Genomic DNA, 18,608 nt, shown 5'->3' on the forward strand with positions numbered 1-18,608 from the left:
AATTGTAAGGCTCTCAACCAGTACATCCTGATTTGTGGGTATGGGACGCAGGACATCAAAATACAGGCACCAAAAAAACTGACAGATGTGTTGAGTAGGTCTGCATTTCTAGCCAGTGACGTGGACAGTTATATAAAATTTGAAGAAATACCATCAAGGCGGGCCAAAATAAGAACAAGTGCCTTTCTTGGACTGTCTTTGATGTCTTGGTCCTGGTGTTGACTCTGAAGGTCCATCGTTTCAGCCTCAACCTGCTGAGTCCGACGGCGATGTCTGGGATTTGTTGAACACAGTGCTTCTGTTTTTTGCATCAGAGTATGTAGCACTAAACTAAACAAATGTCCACTTGGCTCACCAGCATTTTCAACCCGAGAGATGTTTACATTTCCTGCTGAGCTTAGTGGGCTGTTGAATGGGGCCCTCATCTCCACTACTGTCCTTGTGATTGCTGCTCAGCTCCTGTGGTGGGGGTTGATAATCAGCATCCCCCACGGATCATCAATCTTAGAGAAATCTTCGGCCTCTGAGTTGTCTCCAACAATTGTCCCCAGTATCTGCCCTGCTCTTGACAGAGAAATACACTCTGGAAATAAAATTATGAGAAAAAATCTAATGAAATCCATGTAGATTTACTCATTAAATATGTTATAGCTGTTGTAAACTATTGTTTTCTACCAAAATCTTCACTAACTAAATATTCATACTCACATTTTGTTGCTAACATTTCCGCTCACATATGAACGTTTCAACAAAACTAAGTCCCTCTGTCCACATACATGGTTGTAGCCCCTGAACTGGGGCACCGCTAATGAGACTGACTTTGTCACTATGAACAACACTTCACCGAACAACACTGTGTTTTTGCACGATGTAACATTAAGGGCTTAACCAGACATTGCTTTCCACGAGGCTGTTAGTATGTCGACAGTGTGGTAGATAGGACATGGTGATAATAGTTTGTAATGTATCATGGGTCTAATTTAATCAACTTCATTGTGCAATATTTGATATCACACTGCATGATTTTGTGTGTTTCATGTGTGTGGACACCAGAGTTTAAAGTAAATTGTGTTTCATTCTCAGTAAATTCAGATTGAATACAAATAGATTCTGAATTGTTTATTCCACAATGTTATCCTGACACAACTGAGAGGCATTGTGGATTAAAATCCGTTTCTGCACAAAGCTGAAATGAAATTACATCTCGATTCACATGTGCAGGTGTGTGGATGAAAACACTTGTCCCTCAGTAATCAGCAGAGTATATGCACACAGAGACACACTTGGAGTTCAGAGGCCACTTCAAACAAGGTTCTTGAATTGAAATGAGCCTGCTGGTGAAAAGGAACAAGCACACGCAATTTGCAATTTAAACTACGCTTTTGTGGAGCATCATGTGATCATGCCTTTTATCGGCCACATTTGTTCACTCATTCCATCCATCCCTTCATATGAGTATCCGCCAGTCCTTCGTGATGAACCTCTTGTGAATTTATATTGACAGATAGAAAAACAGATGGGATGTAACTAGACTGAAGACGTGAAGAGAACTGGTGGATTCATGACCTGGACTGGGGCATCAGTACATTTCTCAGGTTTGTTGACTTTCAATTTATCTGTCTCTCCCTCTTATGGTCTGATGTCACAACTGCTGCACAGCTTGTTGCTATGCCATCTGGTTTCCATGGTGCGTGATACAGGTTGACCTCGTACTGGATGACCTTCCTTTTCTGACTGTGGGTCTATCATTAAATGTAGGCTATATGTGTGCTCATTAGTGAGTTGTATGTGTGTGTGTGTCTGGCAGTATGCATGATGAGGCTCTTTGATGTAAGAGTGCATTTTATTGTGTGTTCGTGTGTGTGTATCTTATGACTGTTTACAGTACATCGGCATGTGTATCTATCTGATTGGTGTGTTTGTGTTTGTGTGTGTAGTATGACAGGTCCAGTGCAGGACTCACACAGGCTGTCTGTGAAAACATGGACAGAGGAGGAGAGCGACCGAGCTGACAGCACACTCAGCAGGTACACACACACATGCATATTGTGTTGCTGATATCTGCACATGAGGTTGGTGTAGCTACTTGTCGAGAACTGCTCCTCTTGTAACACATAATGTTCCTGATGCTGCACTGACATAACCTTTAATTAATCATTAATAATTAGAGCACAGATGTAGATTTATGTTATTGTACATAGATTAGAGTTTTTTTTTTTTAATGTTTTTGTGGTATGTTTGTGTGTAGAGGACAGTCGATGTGTGATGACACTTCTTCAGAGCTTCAGAGAATGGCAGCCAATGACAGGAGGGATATTAATTCCCAGAATTCCTTTCGTGGACGAGGTGCTCTCTCCAGGTATGACAGCTGGCTTTCAAAAGTCATTCATTTATTTCCAGAGAATGACTATAGTTAACTGTAGTTCCAATATATTATCAATATTATCAATTAAATGATTGTATGAGACAGATATTATACTGAGCAGAGCTTGGTTCCAGGTGTATATTTTGTCTGCCTACTTGCCTTTAGGTTGGTGAGCATGGTGATGACACTGAGGGAATGGGCTCAAAAGAGTTTGGCTGAAGAGACGGAGCGACCAGACTCCTTCCTGGAGCGTTTCCGAGGCCCCGCCCACATGGACATGCAGGCTCCGCCCAGCAGGTTTAGCCACAGCCACACTGGCTCAGATGCAGATCATGAAATCAGACGAAACAGACGCAAGTAAGAAACCAAACACTTACTGCGAACATATTAAAATGTCACCCGGCATTTCCTTATACAGTAGGCTAAATCTTTTTGTCTATTTCCCTGTGTGACAGGAGAAGGAAGTGCAACATCGTAGTCTTGTCCCCATCTGATGATGCGTACTACCATTGGCTGATGGTGATTGGTGCTGCAGTTTTTTATAACTGGACTCTACTAGTTGTCAGGTTGGGAACTAGTGACAGTTCTAGTAGTTTCTACACTGCTGACTTTTATCATCATGTTGTGGAAATTCTTAGGTCTGCCTGTGGAGAGTCAAAACACATCTTCAATGAGTTTATTCTCTACAGAGAGGGACACATAACACAGAACCACATGGCAGTCTAGTAGCTCAGGGTTGTGCCCACTGACCAGTGGTTGCAGCCCCTTCTTACTCCATCTTATGCTTCTGGCTATCTCATTTCCAGTCATAAGATGAGCCACATGAACTTATGGGAATCATGTTATTTTCACATGGGAAAGATGTGGTTTTGGCCCAATTTTATGTGAATCACATGTTGTCATGGTCTGTGTCTCGGTGTCTGGTCTTGGTGTCTGTTTCTTTGTGTTGAGTTGTTTCCTGTTTTATTTTGAAGTTCCTGTCTTGTCTTCCTGTGTTCTCCCTCCTGTTTGATTACCTCATGTGTCTCACCTGTGTCTAATAATTGCACCACTTGTGTCTCGTTTCCTATATAACCTCTGTGTTTCCCTTTGTCTCTTGTTGGTTCATTCGTCATTAGGGCCACGGGCAATCGCACCGGGCACTGGTCCCAACAGCTATGAAATAGCTGCAGGGACCAGTGCCCGGGCAAAGTTGCAGGACATATTATATATCAAAACGTGCGGTTTGATCGGGATCGGTGTGCTATTACTTTTCTCAACAGTTTACGAATTTTTCGCGACGTAAGTCGCGAAAAACTGCGCAAAATTTTTGCATTGAAGTCAATGGGACGGGCGAAAAAAAAGAGCGAAAAAGACCAATCATCGGAGTTTAACAAATGTCTACTGCTCAGGCATACTTTCACCTAGAGACACCATTTAAACTTTAAACAGTAGACACAAGTCTTGTGTATTGGTGTATTACTCCACGTTTTGATAGGTCATATAGTTTTTGATCAATCCCTCTTCAATGACCATGATCATTTTTGGAGAAATTCTGAGATTATAATGGTTGTGTATTGCACGGAATGTTCGTGTCAGAGTGCGTGACCTCATCGGTTAGAGTGGGAGAGTGAAAAAACATTCTGTATTTTTTCTGGATAAAATGTCAGCACGGCCACAATTTACACTCTACACACATGATTTTTTCAGAATTTGTAAGACAAACTTGTTATCTCTCATATCATGTGCTCAAAATATCAGAGAGACTTACAGAATTTACAGAATAAGCCTCTGAGTGCAGCCACGTCTGTCTCTGCTCCTCATTGACTCCAATACAAATATTTTCTGAGAGAAGCAGAACGGACCGATGTTTTAAAACTGCCAGCGTTGCCAAAATATTTACTGTAGAAACACCAAATCGTACCAACTTTTTCAGGAAGTCCTTAGAGCAACGTGATCTGTGTTTTGTTCTGATAGGAGTTACCGTTTTGTCACAGTAAGCCTAAATGTGAGACCGGTGCAGAGCCATAAAATCGCTCTTTTTCTCCACGTTTCTGTCTGTCTCAGCCTGGGGGGGCCCCTATCGCCGTGGTAACCACCTCGAGTTGCCGTGGTAATGTCTGATTCTCAGGCCAGAGCTCGTTAACTTCATAAACAATCCACCTGGCGCTCGTTTAAATGTTTATAAACACAGACACAGCTAAATCAGACTGACACAGGATGCAGCTCATAACATGTGTCAAGTCAGTCACACACACACACACAGACTCTAGAAGCAGCTTCATGTGATTACAGTTACAAACACACACACACACATCAAAACACACAGGTAACATACAAATGCGCGCGGAAGCGCGCACTCCTGTCCCACACTCTAACACACACAGGTAACTTCATGTGATTATACACACACACACACACACACACACACACACACACACACACACACACACACACTCTAATGTGGTTACAGCTCCTCCATATCAGTGCTTATAGAAAGATGATCATGTGTCTGTCTGATCAGCTCTGTCTTGACCTTAAGATCGTGGGTTTGATTCCCATGTTGACAGAGATGGCAAAACCGGCAGTAGCCCCGTGGGCCTTTCAAAATTTCCCCAGAGGAAATTTTCTAGTTGTCATTGTCGTTGTTGCTGTCTTGTTCCATGTCTTGTAACTCCATGTTCCCAGTGAGTCCTTGGTTTTCTGTTCTTTGAGTTGTGATTATTTCCTTTGCTACTTTGATACTTCTTATGTCCTTAGGCCTGTTGACTTTTTAGTTGATACTTTGTGTTTTTCCCTTTGTTTGGACTTTGGATCCTAGTGTTGTTTTACGTTTTTTTTTTTTTTTTAAATAAATAGTTTTTGTTGCTTTGAACTTTGCTGTCTGCATTTGGGTCCTCCTGCTTCCCCAACCCTGACACATGTGAATTCTCTACATGGTACCACATGTGATTACGTGTTACCATGTAGAGATGGTTCACATGGGAATACACATGTGATTCATTAATTATTACACAGAATATGCTAAAAAAAGAAAAGAAAAAGATTCTACCTAATCAGAACAGACATGTCCTGTGATTTTCAGCCTTCTGTGATAATATCTGTACAGCAGGAGGGGGAGGGGAGGCATGTCCTGATAGCTGAAAACATTACTGTCACATACCACCCCCCCCCCCCCCCGGCCGCGCTACTCAAAACATCTTGACCTTTTCCCCATTTTGGGACGAATAAAAAGGATTATCATCTTATCTTATCTTGTTTGTGCTTCAATTATTTGTGTGGTGCAGAATCATGATTTGTTTTTCCTTCATCTGTTTTTTTTTAAATGTATTTCTGTAGGGCATGTTTTGATGAGCTCCAGATGAAGAATGTGTTAGTGTGGCTGGTACTGGACTATGTCTGTGATGGAGTCTATATCCTGGATATTGCTGTTCGTCTCCACACAGGTGCTGTGAGCATGAAATCAGAGAAATGAAACTCAAATTTCCTTGACTACACAAAAATGTTTGATAGTATCATTTATTTCCTTTAATTCCTCTCATATGTGAAGGTTTCTTGGATCAGGGCTTGATGGTGAAAGACGTGCGGCGCCTGAGGGAAACCTACGTTCGAACCTTACAATGTAAACTTGACATCTGCTCCATCCTACCGACCGACCTGCTATACCTGACCGTTGGCATCAGCTACACTCCTCTTCTTCGATTCAACCGCCTCCTGCGTCTGAAACGTCTCTTTGAGTTATTTGAACGTACAGAGACTCGAACGGGCTACCCCAACGCTTTCCGTATCTGTAAACTGGTTCTGTACATCCTGGTGATCATCCACTGGAACGCCTGTGTGTACTACAGCTTCTCCAAGGTTCTGGGCCTCGGCTCCGATTCTTGGGTTTATCCAAACGCCTCAGACCCAGAGTTTGGTTCCTTGAGCAGGAGTTACATTTACTGTCTGTACTGGTCTACTCTGACACTGACCACTATTGGAGAGACACCACCTCCTGTTAGGGATGAGGAATATCTCTTCTTGATATTTGACTTTCTGGTACGTCCCTAGCAACCGTGTAACTTTAGCTGATGTTGTCTTACCTCAGATGTCCTCGAAAGTAAAATTCGAAACAGCTTACTGATTGTACTCGTCTTTGTTCCAGGTCGGTGTCCTGATTTTTGCCTCCATTGTGGGGAACGTTGGAGCCATGATTTCCAACATGAACGCAACGAGAGCAGTCTTTCAAAGCCGCATAGATGCACTGAAACACTACATGCACTTCAGACATGTCAGCAAGGTGCTTGAGCAGCGCGTCATTCGCTGGTTTGACTACCTCTGGACCAATCAGAAGACTATTGATGAACAGGAAGTGCTGAGGAGTCTGCCCAGTAAATTGAGAGCAGAGATTGCCATTAATGTTCACCTGGACACACTGAAAAAGGTAAAGACACTTAGACATTGTGACCCAACTCAAATCTTCATCATATTTTGTCATCTCATTCGGTGATTATTGTCAACACTTAGATATTTTCATTCCTTTATGGTACAGAAAGCATCAATCTGAAGATATGCTTTGCATTCGACTAAGCTCCCCAGCATGCAATGCTGAAACAGGATTGCTTACATTTCTGATGTTGGTGCTATATGCTGTTATACATCATATGCATATCCATGTGGACCTTGAAATTTTTCCATTGCTGAACCTTCAATAGAAATGAATGACAGATGGAGCCAGGGCCGTAGCCAGGGTTTTGAAATTGGTGAGGTCCGTAGGGGGTGGTGGGGGGGTATGTGAACATGTGGAAAATGTTCACATTATTGACGAAAAACTATGCTTCACTTTGGACCCCTCTAGTTAGTAGTTAGGCAGGAAATGGGAGGGAGAGGGGGGGGGAAATGACACGCAGGATAGGGCCGCTCAGCGCTGCATTTGAACCAGAGTTGCCTGCAGTGAGGACTGTTAGCCTGAACACATGGGGCAGGTGCTTTACCAACTGAGCTAAACACCGCCCCAACTTTATTATTATTATTATAGACCCATTTGATATGAAAGGAGGCTGATTGAGCTTTATACCTCTGACAAACAGGAAATGTCCTGTGGTTTTCAGCCTTTTATTAACCTACCGTTTACAGCTGAGAACATCAGGTAGCCTGTTGTTCCCTCTCCATTAAATAAAGTGCAGTGAAAAAGTATTTGCCCTTTCCGGATTTCTTACTTTCTTGCAGATTTGTCACACTTAAATTTTCATTTTATTATTATTAATTGCATTCGTGCCTGTGTTGCCTTGCCTTGCCTTACATTTACAGTATATCAAGTCTTCATTGGTAAATGAAATCATCATTTAAAAACTGCATTACTTGGGTCATCTTTGTCTAATAAAAGTTGTTTGTTGATCTTAAACAACAGTGACAAAGTAGGAAATCAGGGAGGGGGCAGTACTGTATTGAGAGGTTGAAAATCAGAGCACATGACAGTCAGTGGTCCTGAAATGTGTGCTTCTCTTCTATAATACACATTCTACATCTCGGAGGCGACGTCTTTCCACATACAGGCTTCCTTCGCCTTTCAAACGGAGCAGAACCGGTCTGACACAACACCGGCACCCCCATGCACACACACACATACACACGTTTTAACCAGGGCGCCTGTCATCTCAATTCAAGTTTTCTGCATTCTGCCAATACATCAACTTCCCGCATGTTGTTTCAAAATAAAAGATGACCGATATAGTTATCATGCTATTTAGGCTGTGGCTTCTTCAATTTTTTTCTCACTGAAATTTTTTACCGAGGTCCGGACCTCGGTGACCTCATAGCTGGCTACGGCCATGGATGGAGCCACTACAGAAAGATAATGTAACCATACCTTAAGCTGACAGAATTGCTGCTTACACTCACATTTCATATCTGTTTCCATCTTCCACCATGATGACTTGAAAGTTTCACAGTTGATATTAACAAAATGCTGCACTTGTGTATGTACGTGTGCATGGGTGCGTTCATGCGTGTGCATAGGTTCGTATATTCCAGGACTGTGAAGCCGGCCTCCTGGTGGAGTTGGTGTTGAAACTTCGACCACAGGTTTTCAGTCCTGGAGATTACATCTGCAGAAAGGTCAGTTGTACCACTGCTATCTGTAAGTACTGCTGCACTTCATTGACTGCCAGGTAGTAAATGTATTTGTAGACACTGTGGTCCTTTTATTTCAGTTAATGATGGTCAGGCAGCACATGACTCCAAACAAAAAAACAACAACACACACATGGCCATTACACATTAGCACTTTCCCTTCACCAACAGAATGCATGAACAACACTTCTATCTGTTGCCGTATGATATAATACTGTTATGTCCTCCTTTACCAATGATGTACAATAGTATACTTTCCCTTCCTGTTTATTCTGTCTCTTTTTTTTCCAAGGGAGATGTGGGCAAGGAGATGTATATAATCAAAGATGGTCACCTAGCAGTGGTGGGGGAGGACGGAGTCACCCAGTTCGCTGTTCTGACCTCAGGAAGCTGCTTCGGTGAAATCAGTATCCTCAACATCAGCGGCAGCAAGATGGGGAACAGACGTACAGCCAACATTCGGAGTCTGGGATACTCAGACCTGTTCTGTCTGTCCAAACAAGATCTGATGGAGGCGCTTCAAGAGTTCCCCCACGCCAGAGCCCAGCTGGAGCAGAGGGGGAGGGACATCCTGCAGAAGGAGGGGCTTTTGGAGGAAGTGAATGTGTCTGCAGGGGAGGAGCTAGAGGAGAAAGTGGAGAGGCTGGAGACCAGTCTGGATCGCCTACAGGTCAGTACAATTCATTAACCCTTTAAAATCGAGCCTATTTTTTAGGCCTTTTCTTGAAAATTGCATATCCATAATAAAATGAGTATATCTCTGCAACCACAAGGTCTATTTGAATACTTTTGGTGTCATAGTAAAGGGAAAAAAATGAGGAATTGCTGAGATGTGTAAATTTCAGTATATCTGTTACTGGTGAAGAGTAAATGAAGATGACACACAGAAAAAAAATTATAAAATTAATATTCGCCTAAAAAAAATCATATTTTTGATGAGTGCCCTTTAGAATAATGCTGATGAAGCTCAAACTCTCTATAAAATCATTGTACAACATGTGAACATTGTCTCTGCAGTGGTTGATTCTGATTAATACTGCTGCTGTTGTTCCACCCAGTCTTTGCCAGATTATATATGACACCTAATGATAACTGTGTTTTCAGACGTGCTTGGCCCGTCTGCAGAGTGAGTTCAACTCTTCCCAGCAGCGAATGAAACAGCGAATCACAAGCCTTGAAAACAACATCACCACAGTGGCCACGGGCAGCGGCTTCCTGTCAGACGCTGACGGCAACGAGAGCGTTTCTGGTGGCGATGGTGTGCGCAGCGAAATCAACATCCGGCTCTGATGAAACGTCACACACCGTATCTTTATTGCCACCAAATCCTAATTGAAACACAAATTAAACACTAAGCTTGTATTTGGTTTGATGTAGACTGACTGGTTTTTGATAGAAATGCATTTTGTTTAGTTTAAAAACTGTTTTTCTTGTTGAATATTTTTACTTTTTTTAATGTTTTAAAAGAAAATAAAAAATATCCTGCCTTTCACAGTTTTACACCTCCTGATATACTGTGAATCTTTATTAAAACAGTAATAAACTTTATGTCTGTAGCACCTTTCATGATTTAAATGCAGCTGTGCTTATAAGGATAACATCATTGCATTAAAAAAAACAATTGTACATTAAACATATTGGAAATCTGCAGAAAAACAGTTTAAGAACAATAAAATATACATACAGTCACTGAGTAAAATGATGTATTAATAGGCTACTCCTGATCACTACTACTTCCACATGATTCGTGGCCCAATCCACTAGGGGGCGTAAACTCTCCATGAATGCCAGTGATCACCTCGCTGCTGCTAGAGCTTATGTTCAGGTGAATGAAGGCGTCTTTAACTTTGAACTTGATATCTCTCATGACAGAATCAAACAGCAAATAGAGTTTCAATGCAGCTCTGCTGGTAACAAAGGGTCAGAGCCATCATGTGTTTTTTGGTTTGTGCATCCAATTTTTGTGACTTTATTCAAGTTTACTCAAAGATTTCTGTTGATTTCAAGGATGAACTAATTGTATTTTGTGGCCAAAGGTCAAAGTTCAAGGTCATAGTGACCTAGGTTTTTGTGAACATGACACACCAGGAACACCCAGAGAGAGGTTGTTGTCTTTGTTGATTTGATTTATTAGCTGTTCAAAAATACAAAAAATACAAAAATACAAATAAAACAGACAAGGGTTGTCACATTTGTCACAAATGTACAGTAACACCACAGAGGCTTTGTTGGCCATTACAGATCTGCAACAACACATGTCAAGGGCAAATCTTTATTTAACTACTGATAATCAAAATTATCTTTATGATTACATTCCCAAAAAACAACAGATCTAATCCAATTGCAGATTTAGTGTTACTTTAAAATCTACGTCAACACAGCTCAAGATGCTGAACTTGTCTGAGGTGAATCCACCAGTTTGTATTATTGTGTCATGCACTTACTATGAGTTCTTCTTACCTTTGACCTTAGGTTATGCTTCACTGGTCATGCTATCTGCTGTGGGTGAGAAGGGTCCATCGTATTACACTCTTTCTTTTCTTTTTTCACCATAGTGCACTGGCACTGCATGTTAGAAGAGAGCTAAATTAAAACACAGTCCTCTCCAAATACCAGGCAGGATAGTGAGTAGGGAGGAGTGAATGAGTGAGCGATTTCAGACAAAACCAGTTTCTTCTGTTTGCACAAGCCTGATGTCCACCCCCACCTTCATAATGACCCTCCATGTGTGTAGAGAGAGCAGAACTTAGCATTTCAGTTTAAACACACACAAGACACAAGACAAGTGTGTTGTTGAGTAGCTTAAATTTTCATAACATAATGAAATGTTCAAACATCATTTTTCATGAACTTTGTTAAACTCTCCTCTATGACAATCTCTGTTTTAATAGAAAAAAAATCTACACTCCATAATGGGTGAGCAGTTTCATTTATTTTGAGCATGATAAATGCCATACTTCCAATCTAACTATTTTTATAACTGTGTAAGACTGTTAATGTGTGTATGTAATGACCATGTCGGACTATAATGTGGTCACTGTATCCTCTGCAGCATGTCAGCTAGTGACTTTGGACCAAAGTCCAACCTCACATGACATGCAAGATATCAGGAAGTGATTTTTAAGGAACTCGTGGAGACAGAGAAATCACTGTGTGAAAAGGTAGAAACACATTGTTTGTTTCTCAGTAGCTTCCTCTGTGATTTTTTTTCACTTTCATTTATATTTGCTCTCTTTTCTCTCTCTCTTTCTCTCTGCTTCCCCTTGTGCTCTGTGCTTCTTTCTTTTCTTGTATCCAGTTCTAGTTTCCTTTCTCAGGAGACTGTTTTGTCCTTCGTTTGGTCTTTTATCTCTTTGTAGATCAATCACAACACTTAGGGTGTTTGATTTTGATCTTCTCAGTCATCTTATCTAAATGTGTTGGTATTTTTGTATAAGGCTGTAAATGTGAGCACACGCGTATGACCGACTGTATGTATGTTAGGTTGTGTTTCAGAGATGGAGACCAGCTTTGTGTTGCTGTGTGTGTCACTGGTCATCACTGTGACACCAGTGTTAGCTGCAGCAGAGGTAAAACCTGCTTTTATTATTGTTTAAAGACTAAATCTAGAGATTATAAAGATTATATTATATTTTTTTTCAATCATTTCTCTTGATTTCTAACAGAAAAGGGAATATAAATTATGAATAGGCCCCTATGGATTTATAGCTATATAGAGTTATAGCTATCAGAAACATGTGAAGAAAAAAACTCAAATTCAAAGTTAGTCTCAAGTGGGAGTGAGGCCTGAACATTGCTACATTATAATAATCCAGGGTCCTTCAATGTCATATGAAGCATGATACATTTCATACAACAAACATATAATACTTCAAAATGTTGCATGAACAAAAGTGACATCAAAGATGTTTTCTTTCATTTTGAGGTATCAGTATTATAAAATGCACCAACTGTTGCTTCTGTACTTAACCTTTTTGTACTGTGTGTATTGTAGCCTGGTATCATAGAGAGCCTCCTGCTGGCCACCCACACACGGCCCTGGCTCTGGGGTGTCTACGTCTTCACTGTTGGACTGCCCGTAATTCTCTTCATTAGCTTCATGTGGCCTGACAAGGTACAGTAGGCTTGTGTTTGAACTGTGAGGACAAACTGAAACAAAAGCACTAATTGTGTGTGTGCATACAGCGGTTTGGGCCTCCTGATCAACAGTATTACTACAAGAAGTCTGATGATGATCAACCAGATGATCCAGAGTCCTCGGGCCAGACAAAGCCCCTGTTAACCAAAGGTAATGATTCATTCTTAGATCTATAATGATGTTTGTAATACTATCACTGGCACCCTCTTCTCTACTCTTCTCTTCTCCAGGAAAGGCTGACAGAGCTGCAACCAGGAGAAGAGATACTAAGGGAAACCAGAAGAAGTCTGATTTAAACTCCTGAGGGTGAGAGGAGGTGATAATGACCGATAATGTGCCAGTGAAGGAGCAACAGCAAGTGTTAACGTATTATAAACATGTATTGGTGCTGATTTTAAGTAGTCTGGTTCATGAGGATACAGTGTGTATGATGAAAGTGAACAGAGGGGCAGTTCTTTTTTTTCTTTTTCTTTTTTATAAATAACCCATGACCAAATTCTGAGAAATGTTCCGGCTCTGTGCTATCAAGCAGAAACACAGAGTCCAGACACAGCAAGAGCTCTGGGCTGAGCGATCCGTCTGTCTGAGAGGTCGTACATCATCTTGTAAAAAAAAAACTTGAAAGTGTTTAAGCATCTGTAGCTCAAATGTCAAAACCACTCACCTTGTGTTTGCTGCTTTGCCAAATTTGGGTGTCAAATTCTTTGTGTGTGAAACATGAAGACTTTTCCAGTCAGTGTTGATTGAAATGAAATGCCAAAACTCATTCACTCGATGTAACATGAATAAAAATAGCAGTGGGCTTAGTGATCTTACTGTAAATGTTTTTGTTTGTCTGTGTAGGATCATTGATCAGTGCAACAACCTCTGGAGAAGAAGCCGTGCCAGCTAACAAGAGGATGCTGAGGAAGCACAGAACATCTTCAGCCAACTGGCTAATGACTGGATAGAACTAGACAGAGGATAATCATGTCACCAGAAGTATCAGTATAGTCAGGTTTCAATGATTTATGAAGAAAGGTATTTTTGGCTAATAAAAAACTCAATTTGACACAAAATCTTTTAGTTTTTCTCATTTATGGATTCAGGACCTCTACATTTGCATAATGTAGGTAGGCCCCATTTCATATCAGGTTGCTGTAAGTTTTGCTATAGCTACATTGCTAATATTGTACTAATCCTCATCAGTCTCATTGGATTGGATTTCCAACTCACCAATACAGAGGTCACATAAATAATGCATTCTCATAGCACTTTTTTATTTGAATGATAAAGATAGAATATTCGGGACTGAACTAAAAGTAGGAGAACCTCGAGGAAGCTCCAAAGTCACAGAGAGGTTTAAGGCATTGCTATTTGTAGTAGACAAATGAGGGGGAGAGCCCGACTATGAATACTCTGCAAGTTACAGGAGCTGAGACCAAAATTGTTACAATCATTGCTGGTCTCCTTTTATATAATCACTTTTTTTTTGTCGTCACAAAAATAACACTATTTTGAAAATGATTTGATGGCCCACTTGCAATAGCCTACCTTGGGTATTACGTCGAATCACTGGTCTAGAAGGAACATTGTGAGTCAAACCTTTTTTCATCAAGAGCTGCCTCCAGAGGTGGAAACAACATCAATGTTAACTTTTTGTCACAATCATGTTTTCATTTCTCTTGTCTTGTAAACACAATAATAGCTGAAACTCTTGACATGCATCAGTCACCACCAGCCTGAAGAGAAAACTGACAAAAAGCATCTTTAAATAGGATTGGTTGTTTTATTTTAGTCCTTATTGATGATCATTCAAGTCAAGATATGCTACATTATAATCTATGGTTAAAGAAATAATGCAATATTTTGGGAAATAGGCTATACATTGTTGCTTTCCTATCATTTCTGTGTCAACATTCCTACTGAAACCTGTCTAACCTTAAGAAACACTTGTGTCTCCTGCATTTTAAATAATTAGAAACAGCCACAGTATTCACTCAAGTTCCTTTGTGATCCTTTCAGATAAATTGTCTCCTTTCGCTCTGCCTCTCCCCTTTGATTTCCTGTGCTGACCTTCGGCAGCATTAAGCTCGCCTGCAGCATTTATTTGAAATGGCACAAGGCAGCTCATCAATACAGCGACTGCTCGAGTCTCTTAATGACACTCGCAGAGAACACGAGCTGGATGAGTGGGCATGCAGGGACAGGAAAATCAAAGAGCTGGCAAGAGGAGAACAAAAAAAAGAGAGATGAGGAAAAAGGATAAGACAGACGACAGAACACAGACAAAAGAAGAGAGATGTGGGGATGGTGAGCAACGCTTGGCACATTGACTCTTTTGGCCAGATGTTGTTGTTTGTGGGAGAAAGTGCTTCTTGTTTTCCACATCTCTGTTAACATGACAAAATTAATTCTATTATTTTGCCCCGTTGGTTTTTGTGCAGCCAATTTTGACTGTACCGTACTCCTGTTCTAGACACTCCCTGCATATTTTCTATATTTTATGACTGTAGATAATCAGGTATTTCATCGGTTTCTGGCTCCAGTTGGCCACACCTTTGTTTTTCCTTAGGTGGGGGTAGGATTGAATATACTGTTGGGTAAAAATCAGAAGAAAAAAAACAGATAAAACTAAACTCTGAGAGGTAGAAGTCTCTATCTTTTTTGATTTCTTTGAGTTTTCCTGTGGTCTTTCAGTTTTCTGTTGTCTGAAGAAGAAGAGGAAGATGAGAGGCTCACTGCAGCTGCTCACAGGACTGATAGTCATCACAGCTTACTCCCAGTCTCTCTGTGTAAGTACTCTACACAGAATCATCAGTCATCAGCTTTTAATAATCATACTGCTGCCTTGCTTTGCTTAGTAAACAGGGGGGGGGGGGCTAACTCTGCCATAGACAAAAGCCACCTTCTAACCTCATTAATTAATGTGCTACAACTTGTTAAGATTGTGTTGACACTGTGAAGTTTTCGGACAACAGCAGAAACTGTAGGCAAGACACAGTTTATGTGATATGTTTAACTCCCTTTTGTGTGGATTTAAGAGTTAAGAAGTGGTAGCTAGCGAGCTTCAGATGTGCTGGTAGGTTGATTTTGTTTCCTTTGGACAGAGCCAGGCTAGCTTTTCTATTCTTTATGTTGAGCTACTGGCTGGTAGTTATAGTGGACTAATATGGATATGGTACAAATCATTTCGTCTAACTATTTGTAAGAAATCAAATAATTGTATTCCCTCAAATGTATGGATAATATATGTTTCATTCTTATTTTATTTTGGAATTGAGTCATGAATATGAATGAAGCTCCTCATTGACACAGCAGTACAAATTGTGTAAATTGAATGTGTGTGTGTGTGTGTAGGCGTCAAATGTTTGCCGTGAGGAGGTGGCTCATCTGCGGGAACGGGAGAAGCTTCTGAAGGGCCAGCTTCAGACACAAGAACTCCTCCTACGCAGATTACAATTGCTGAACCAACCTGGCAACAAGAACCAAGCCAAAGGCAACCAGACGCAGGACACGGAGTACACAGGTCAGCCAGGCTGTTTTTTGAAAACAGCTTTTAAAAAATTTAAGCTGGAAATACTGCAATTTTGGTTGAATCAGATAATGTACCCAATAGAAAATGTGTATTTGTGTATAAATGTGTGTACGTGTGTGTGTCAGACTGCTCCCAGATCTTCACATCTGGCTTCAAATCCAGTGGTTTCTACAGAACTAAAACCACTACATTCTACTGTGATATGAGTGAGGGGGGTGGTTGGACTGTCATACAGAGACGGATCAATGGAGCAGAGACTTTCAACAGGTGTGAAGGTCTAAAGTATACAGTACAGTATTATTACTATATGTGAAAGCCATGGGTGAAGTAATCGATCTATCTAATAGGTCATGGGCAGAGTATAAGGATGGTTTTGGAGACATGCAGGCAGAACAAGGGGAGTTTTGGCTCGGAAATGAAAACCTGCATCACATCACAGCTCAAGGTAAACAGCACTTCTAAAAACTGTTTTCTTGTATTGATAATGATTTAACTGACTAATTGAAAACCTGTACCCACAGAGACTTTTTGCACAGCAGGAGTTTTCCCTAGAATGAGTTGGCAATTCGATCTCCCCCGCCCACCGAGTTGCTCCCAAAGACAGTCAAACATGGCAGCTCTGGTCGATAAGACCAGGAAAAGTGCCAGTTCACTTACTATGTAGCAGCTTGTTATTTTGGTTCTCAGGCACATTTTCATTTACTCTTTTTATTCTTATTTTGCTTTACAGCATAGAGCAGTAAGCAACTCTATTGCGAGTTTTTTTCCAGCTTCAATCATTAAATTGATTATAAATTTAAAAAAAATCACAAATATGAAGAATAACATCCAATGAATTGAACAAACTGCAACTGACTTAACTGATGTTAAATATCCTTCCTCTTGTGTTGATCAACATCAGGTTTATATTTTTTCCTCTTAAATCTGTCCGTCCCAGGGAATTATACTCTGAGGATTAACCTGGAGGACTTTGATGGTAACCAGCGCTACGCAGAGTACAAGACCTTCAAAGTGGCTGATGAAAAGGTGTTGATACTGAATGTTGAAGACAGTAAATAATGTGTAGTAACTACTTGGTGGTATCTTGTTACCATGTGTTTACACATCTTCCTCACCCTTATGTGCAGGCTTTAAGAGATACATGAAAAGATGTGTACTTAAAAGCATTTGCTAGTTAGCTTAGCATAAAGATGGAGGATTGTGTTGGCAAACAGCTGGCACTCCCTACAGATATAGCTACATTGCTAATATTGTACTAATATATATATATATATATATATATATATATATATATATATATATATATATATATATATATATATATATATATATATATATATATAATGAAATCATAATGAACAGATTCTCCCCTTTTCTAATGTGTAAAAACAAGTTGTTGTTGTACAGACATGACATCAATCCTGATTTTCTCATCTTAAACTCACGTGAGAAAATGAATTTTCTCTTTCTGCAGGATCACTACCAACTTACCTTTGGAGCCTTTGTTGGAACAGCTGGAGATGCTCTGTCTGGTAGCTATCAGTTTGGTGTGTCAGACTGGGCCAGTCACCAGGGCATGAACTTCAGCACCTACGACCAGGATAATGATAACTACCAAGGAAACTGTGCCCTGGAAGACAAAGGAGGCTGGTGGTTCAACAAGTACGGTTTGATGTGTAGACAGCACCATCCACAAAAAACAAACAAAAAAAACATACACAACCATGATCAATTGATATAAAAATGGGGCTATAACGTTCCCTCCTCTTCTCTCTCTTTCTCTCTCCCAAGGTGTCACTCAGCAAATCTTAATGGCGCTTACTACCCCGATGGTCACTACAGTGGAAGAACAGATGATGGTGTAGTTTGGTACACTTGGAGAGGATGGTGGTATTCCCTGAAGACCAGCATCATGAAGTTGCGTCCCACCGACTTTAAGATTGACCCCGCTGATGACCCCAACGCTGTCAATCGCAATCCACCACCTTCCTAGATCAGACATGAGCTGATGTCAGATATTTGTTTTTTGTGCAGCTTGGCAAGAAGTAAAATCACATTATAATACACCAAAACATGCAGTAATTCTAATTTTAACAGCCTCTTAAATCATGTGTGAACTTGTTGCCAATTTGCATCTGGGTGGAGAAGAGTAGTGGCATACAGGCAAGATGGTCCTAGCAGTCAATCACCCAGACCTCTGAGATTTTTTACAATACAAACATGTGTAAGATTTAGTCTACCATCAGGACTTGACTGTGCAACTTTTGGCCTCTTTTAGAGACATGTATGTTGCAATAGGAAGTTAAACATGCACACAGCTGTGTCTTTTTGGTGGAGAAAAGGGAAATCTAACATTGGTGTGTGTCAGAGAGAGACAGAAATAGACTCAAGATGTTGAGAGGAGACGTTTTCGTTTCATTGAAAATGGCTGTGACTACAGCTGGAAGAGCTTTTGTTAAAAATAGCGATATATGATAAAAGCAACACCTCATTCTTCA

At 40.6% G+C, this 18,608-nt stretch overlaps 3 protein-coding genes across 4 annotated transcripts; all 3 read left to right on the forward strand.

Annotated features, from left to right (window-relative positions):
• Positions 1-1,938: 1,938 nt before the first annotated feature.
• LOC310992489 (cyclic nucleotide-gated cation channel-like) lies at positions 1,939-9,777 on the forward strand (the record flags this gene model as incomplete). The annotated part of the gene is made up of 10 exons (XM_083980554.1): positions 1,939-2,027; positions 2,249-2,359; positions 2,531-2,722; positions 2,821-2,931; positions 5,684-5,790; positions 5,895-6,382; positions 6,489-6,767; positions 8,342-8,440; positions 8,748-9,125; positions 9,560-9,777. 10 exons carry the CDS (start codon positions 1,939-1,941, stop codon positions 9,743-9,745), a joined length of 2,040 nt encoding a protein of 679 aa, XP_083836680.1. The 3' UTR covers positions 9,746-9,777.
• Positions 9,778-11,232: 1,455 nt separating this feature from the next.
• On the forward strand, positions 11,233-13,553 carry LOC310993137 (uncharacterized protein). 2 transcript variants are annotated; one of them, XM_083981446.1, is made up of 7 exons: positions 11,233-11,371; positions 11,508-11,616; positions 11,939-12,024; positions 12,450-12,569; positions 12,641-12,743; positions 12,824-12,909; positions 13,437-13,553. In XM_083981446.1, the coding sequence occupies exons 3-6, from the start codon at positions 11,953-11,955 to the stop codon at positions 12,895-12,897; spliced, it is 369 nt and encodes a 122-aa protein (XP_083837572.1). In that variant the 5' UTR covers positions 11,233-11,371; positions 11,508-11,616; positions 11,939-11,952; the 3' UTR covers positions 12,898-12,909; positions 13,437-13,553. The 2 variants fall into 2 exon arrangements, with proteins under 2 accessions (XP_083837572.1, XP_083837571.1); XM_083981445.1 differs by having other exon boundaries at positions 12,824-12,899.
• Positions 13,554-15,301: 1,748 nt separating this feature from the next.
• Positions 15,302-18,103, forward strand: LOC310992286 (fibrinogen-like protein 1; the record flags this gene model as incomplete). The annotated part of the gene is made up of 7 exons (XM_083980307.1): positions 15,302-15,367; positions 15,933-16,101; positions 16,236-16,377; positions 16,458-16,555; positions 17,048-17,136; positions 17,585-17,772; positions 17,902-18,103. The coding sequence occupies 7 exons, from the start codon at positions 15,302-15,304 to the stop codon at positions 18,101-18,103; spliced, it is 954 nt and encodes a 317-aa protein (XP_083836433.1).
• Between the last annotated feature and the right edge of the window lie 505 nt (positions 18,104-18,608).

The sequence above is a fragment of the Trachurus trachurus genome (genome assembly GCF_905171665.1).
Source record: "Trachurus trachurus genome assembly, chromosome: 10".
NCBI classification, from domain to species: Eukaryota; Metazoa; Chordata; class Actinopteri; order Carangiformes; family Carangidae; genus Trachurus; species Trachurus trachurus.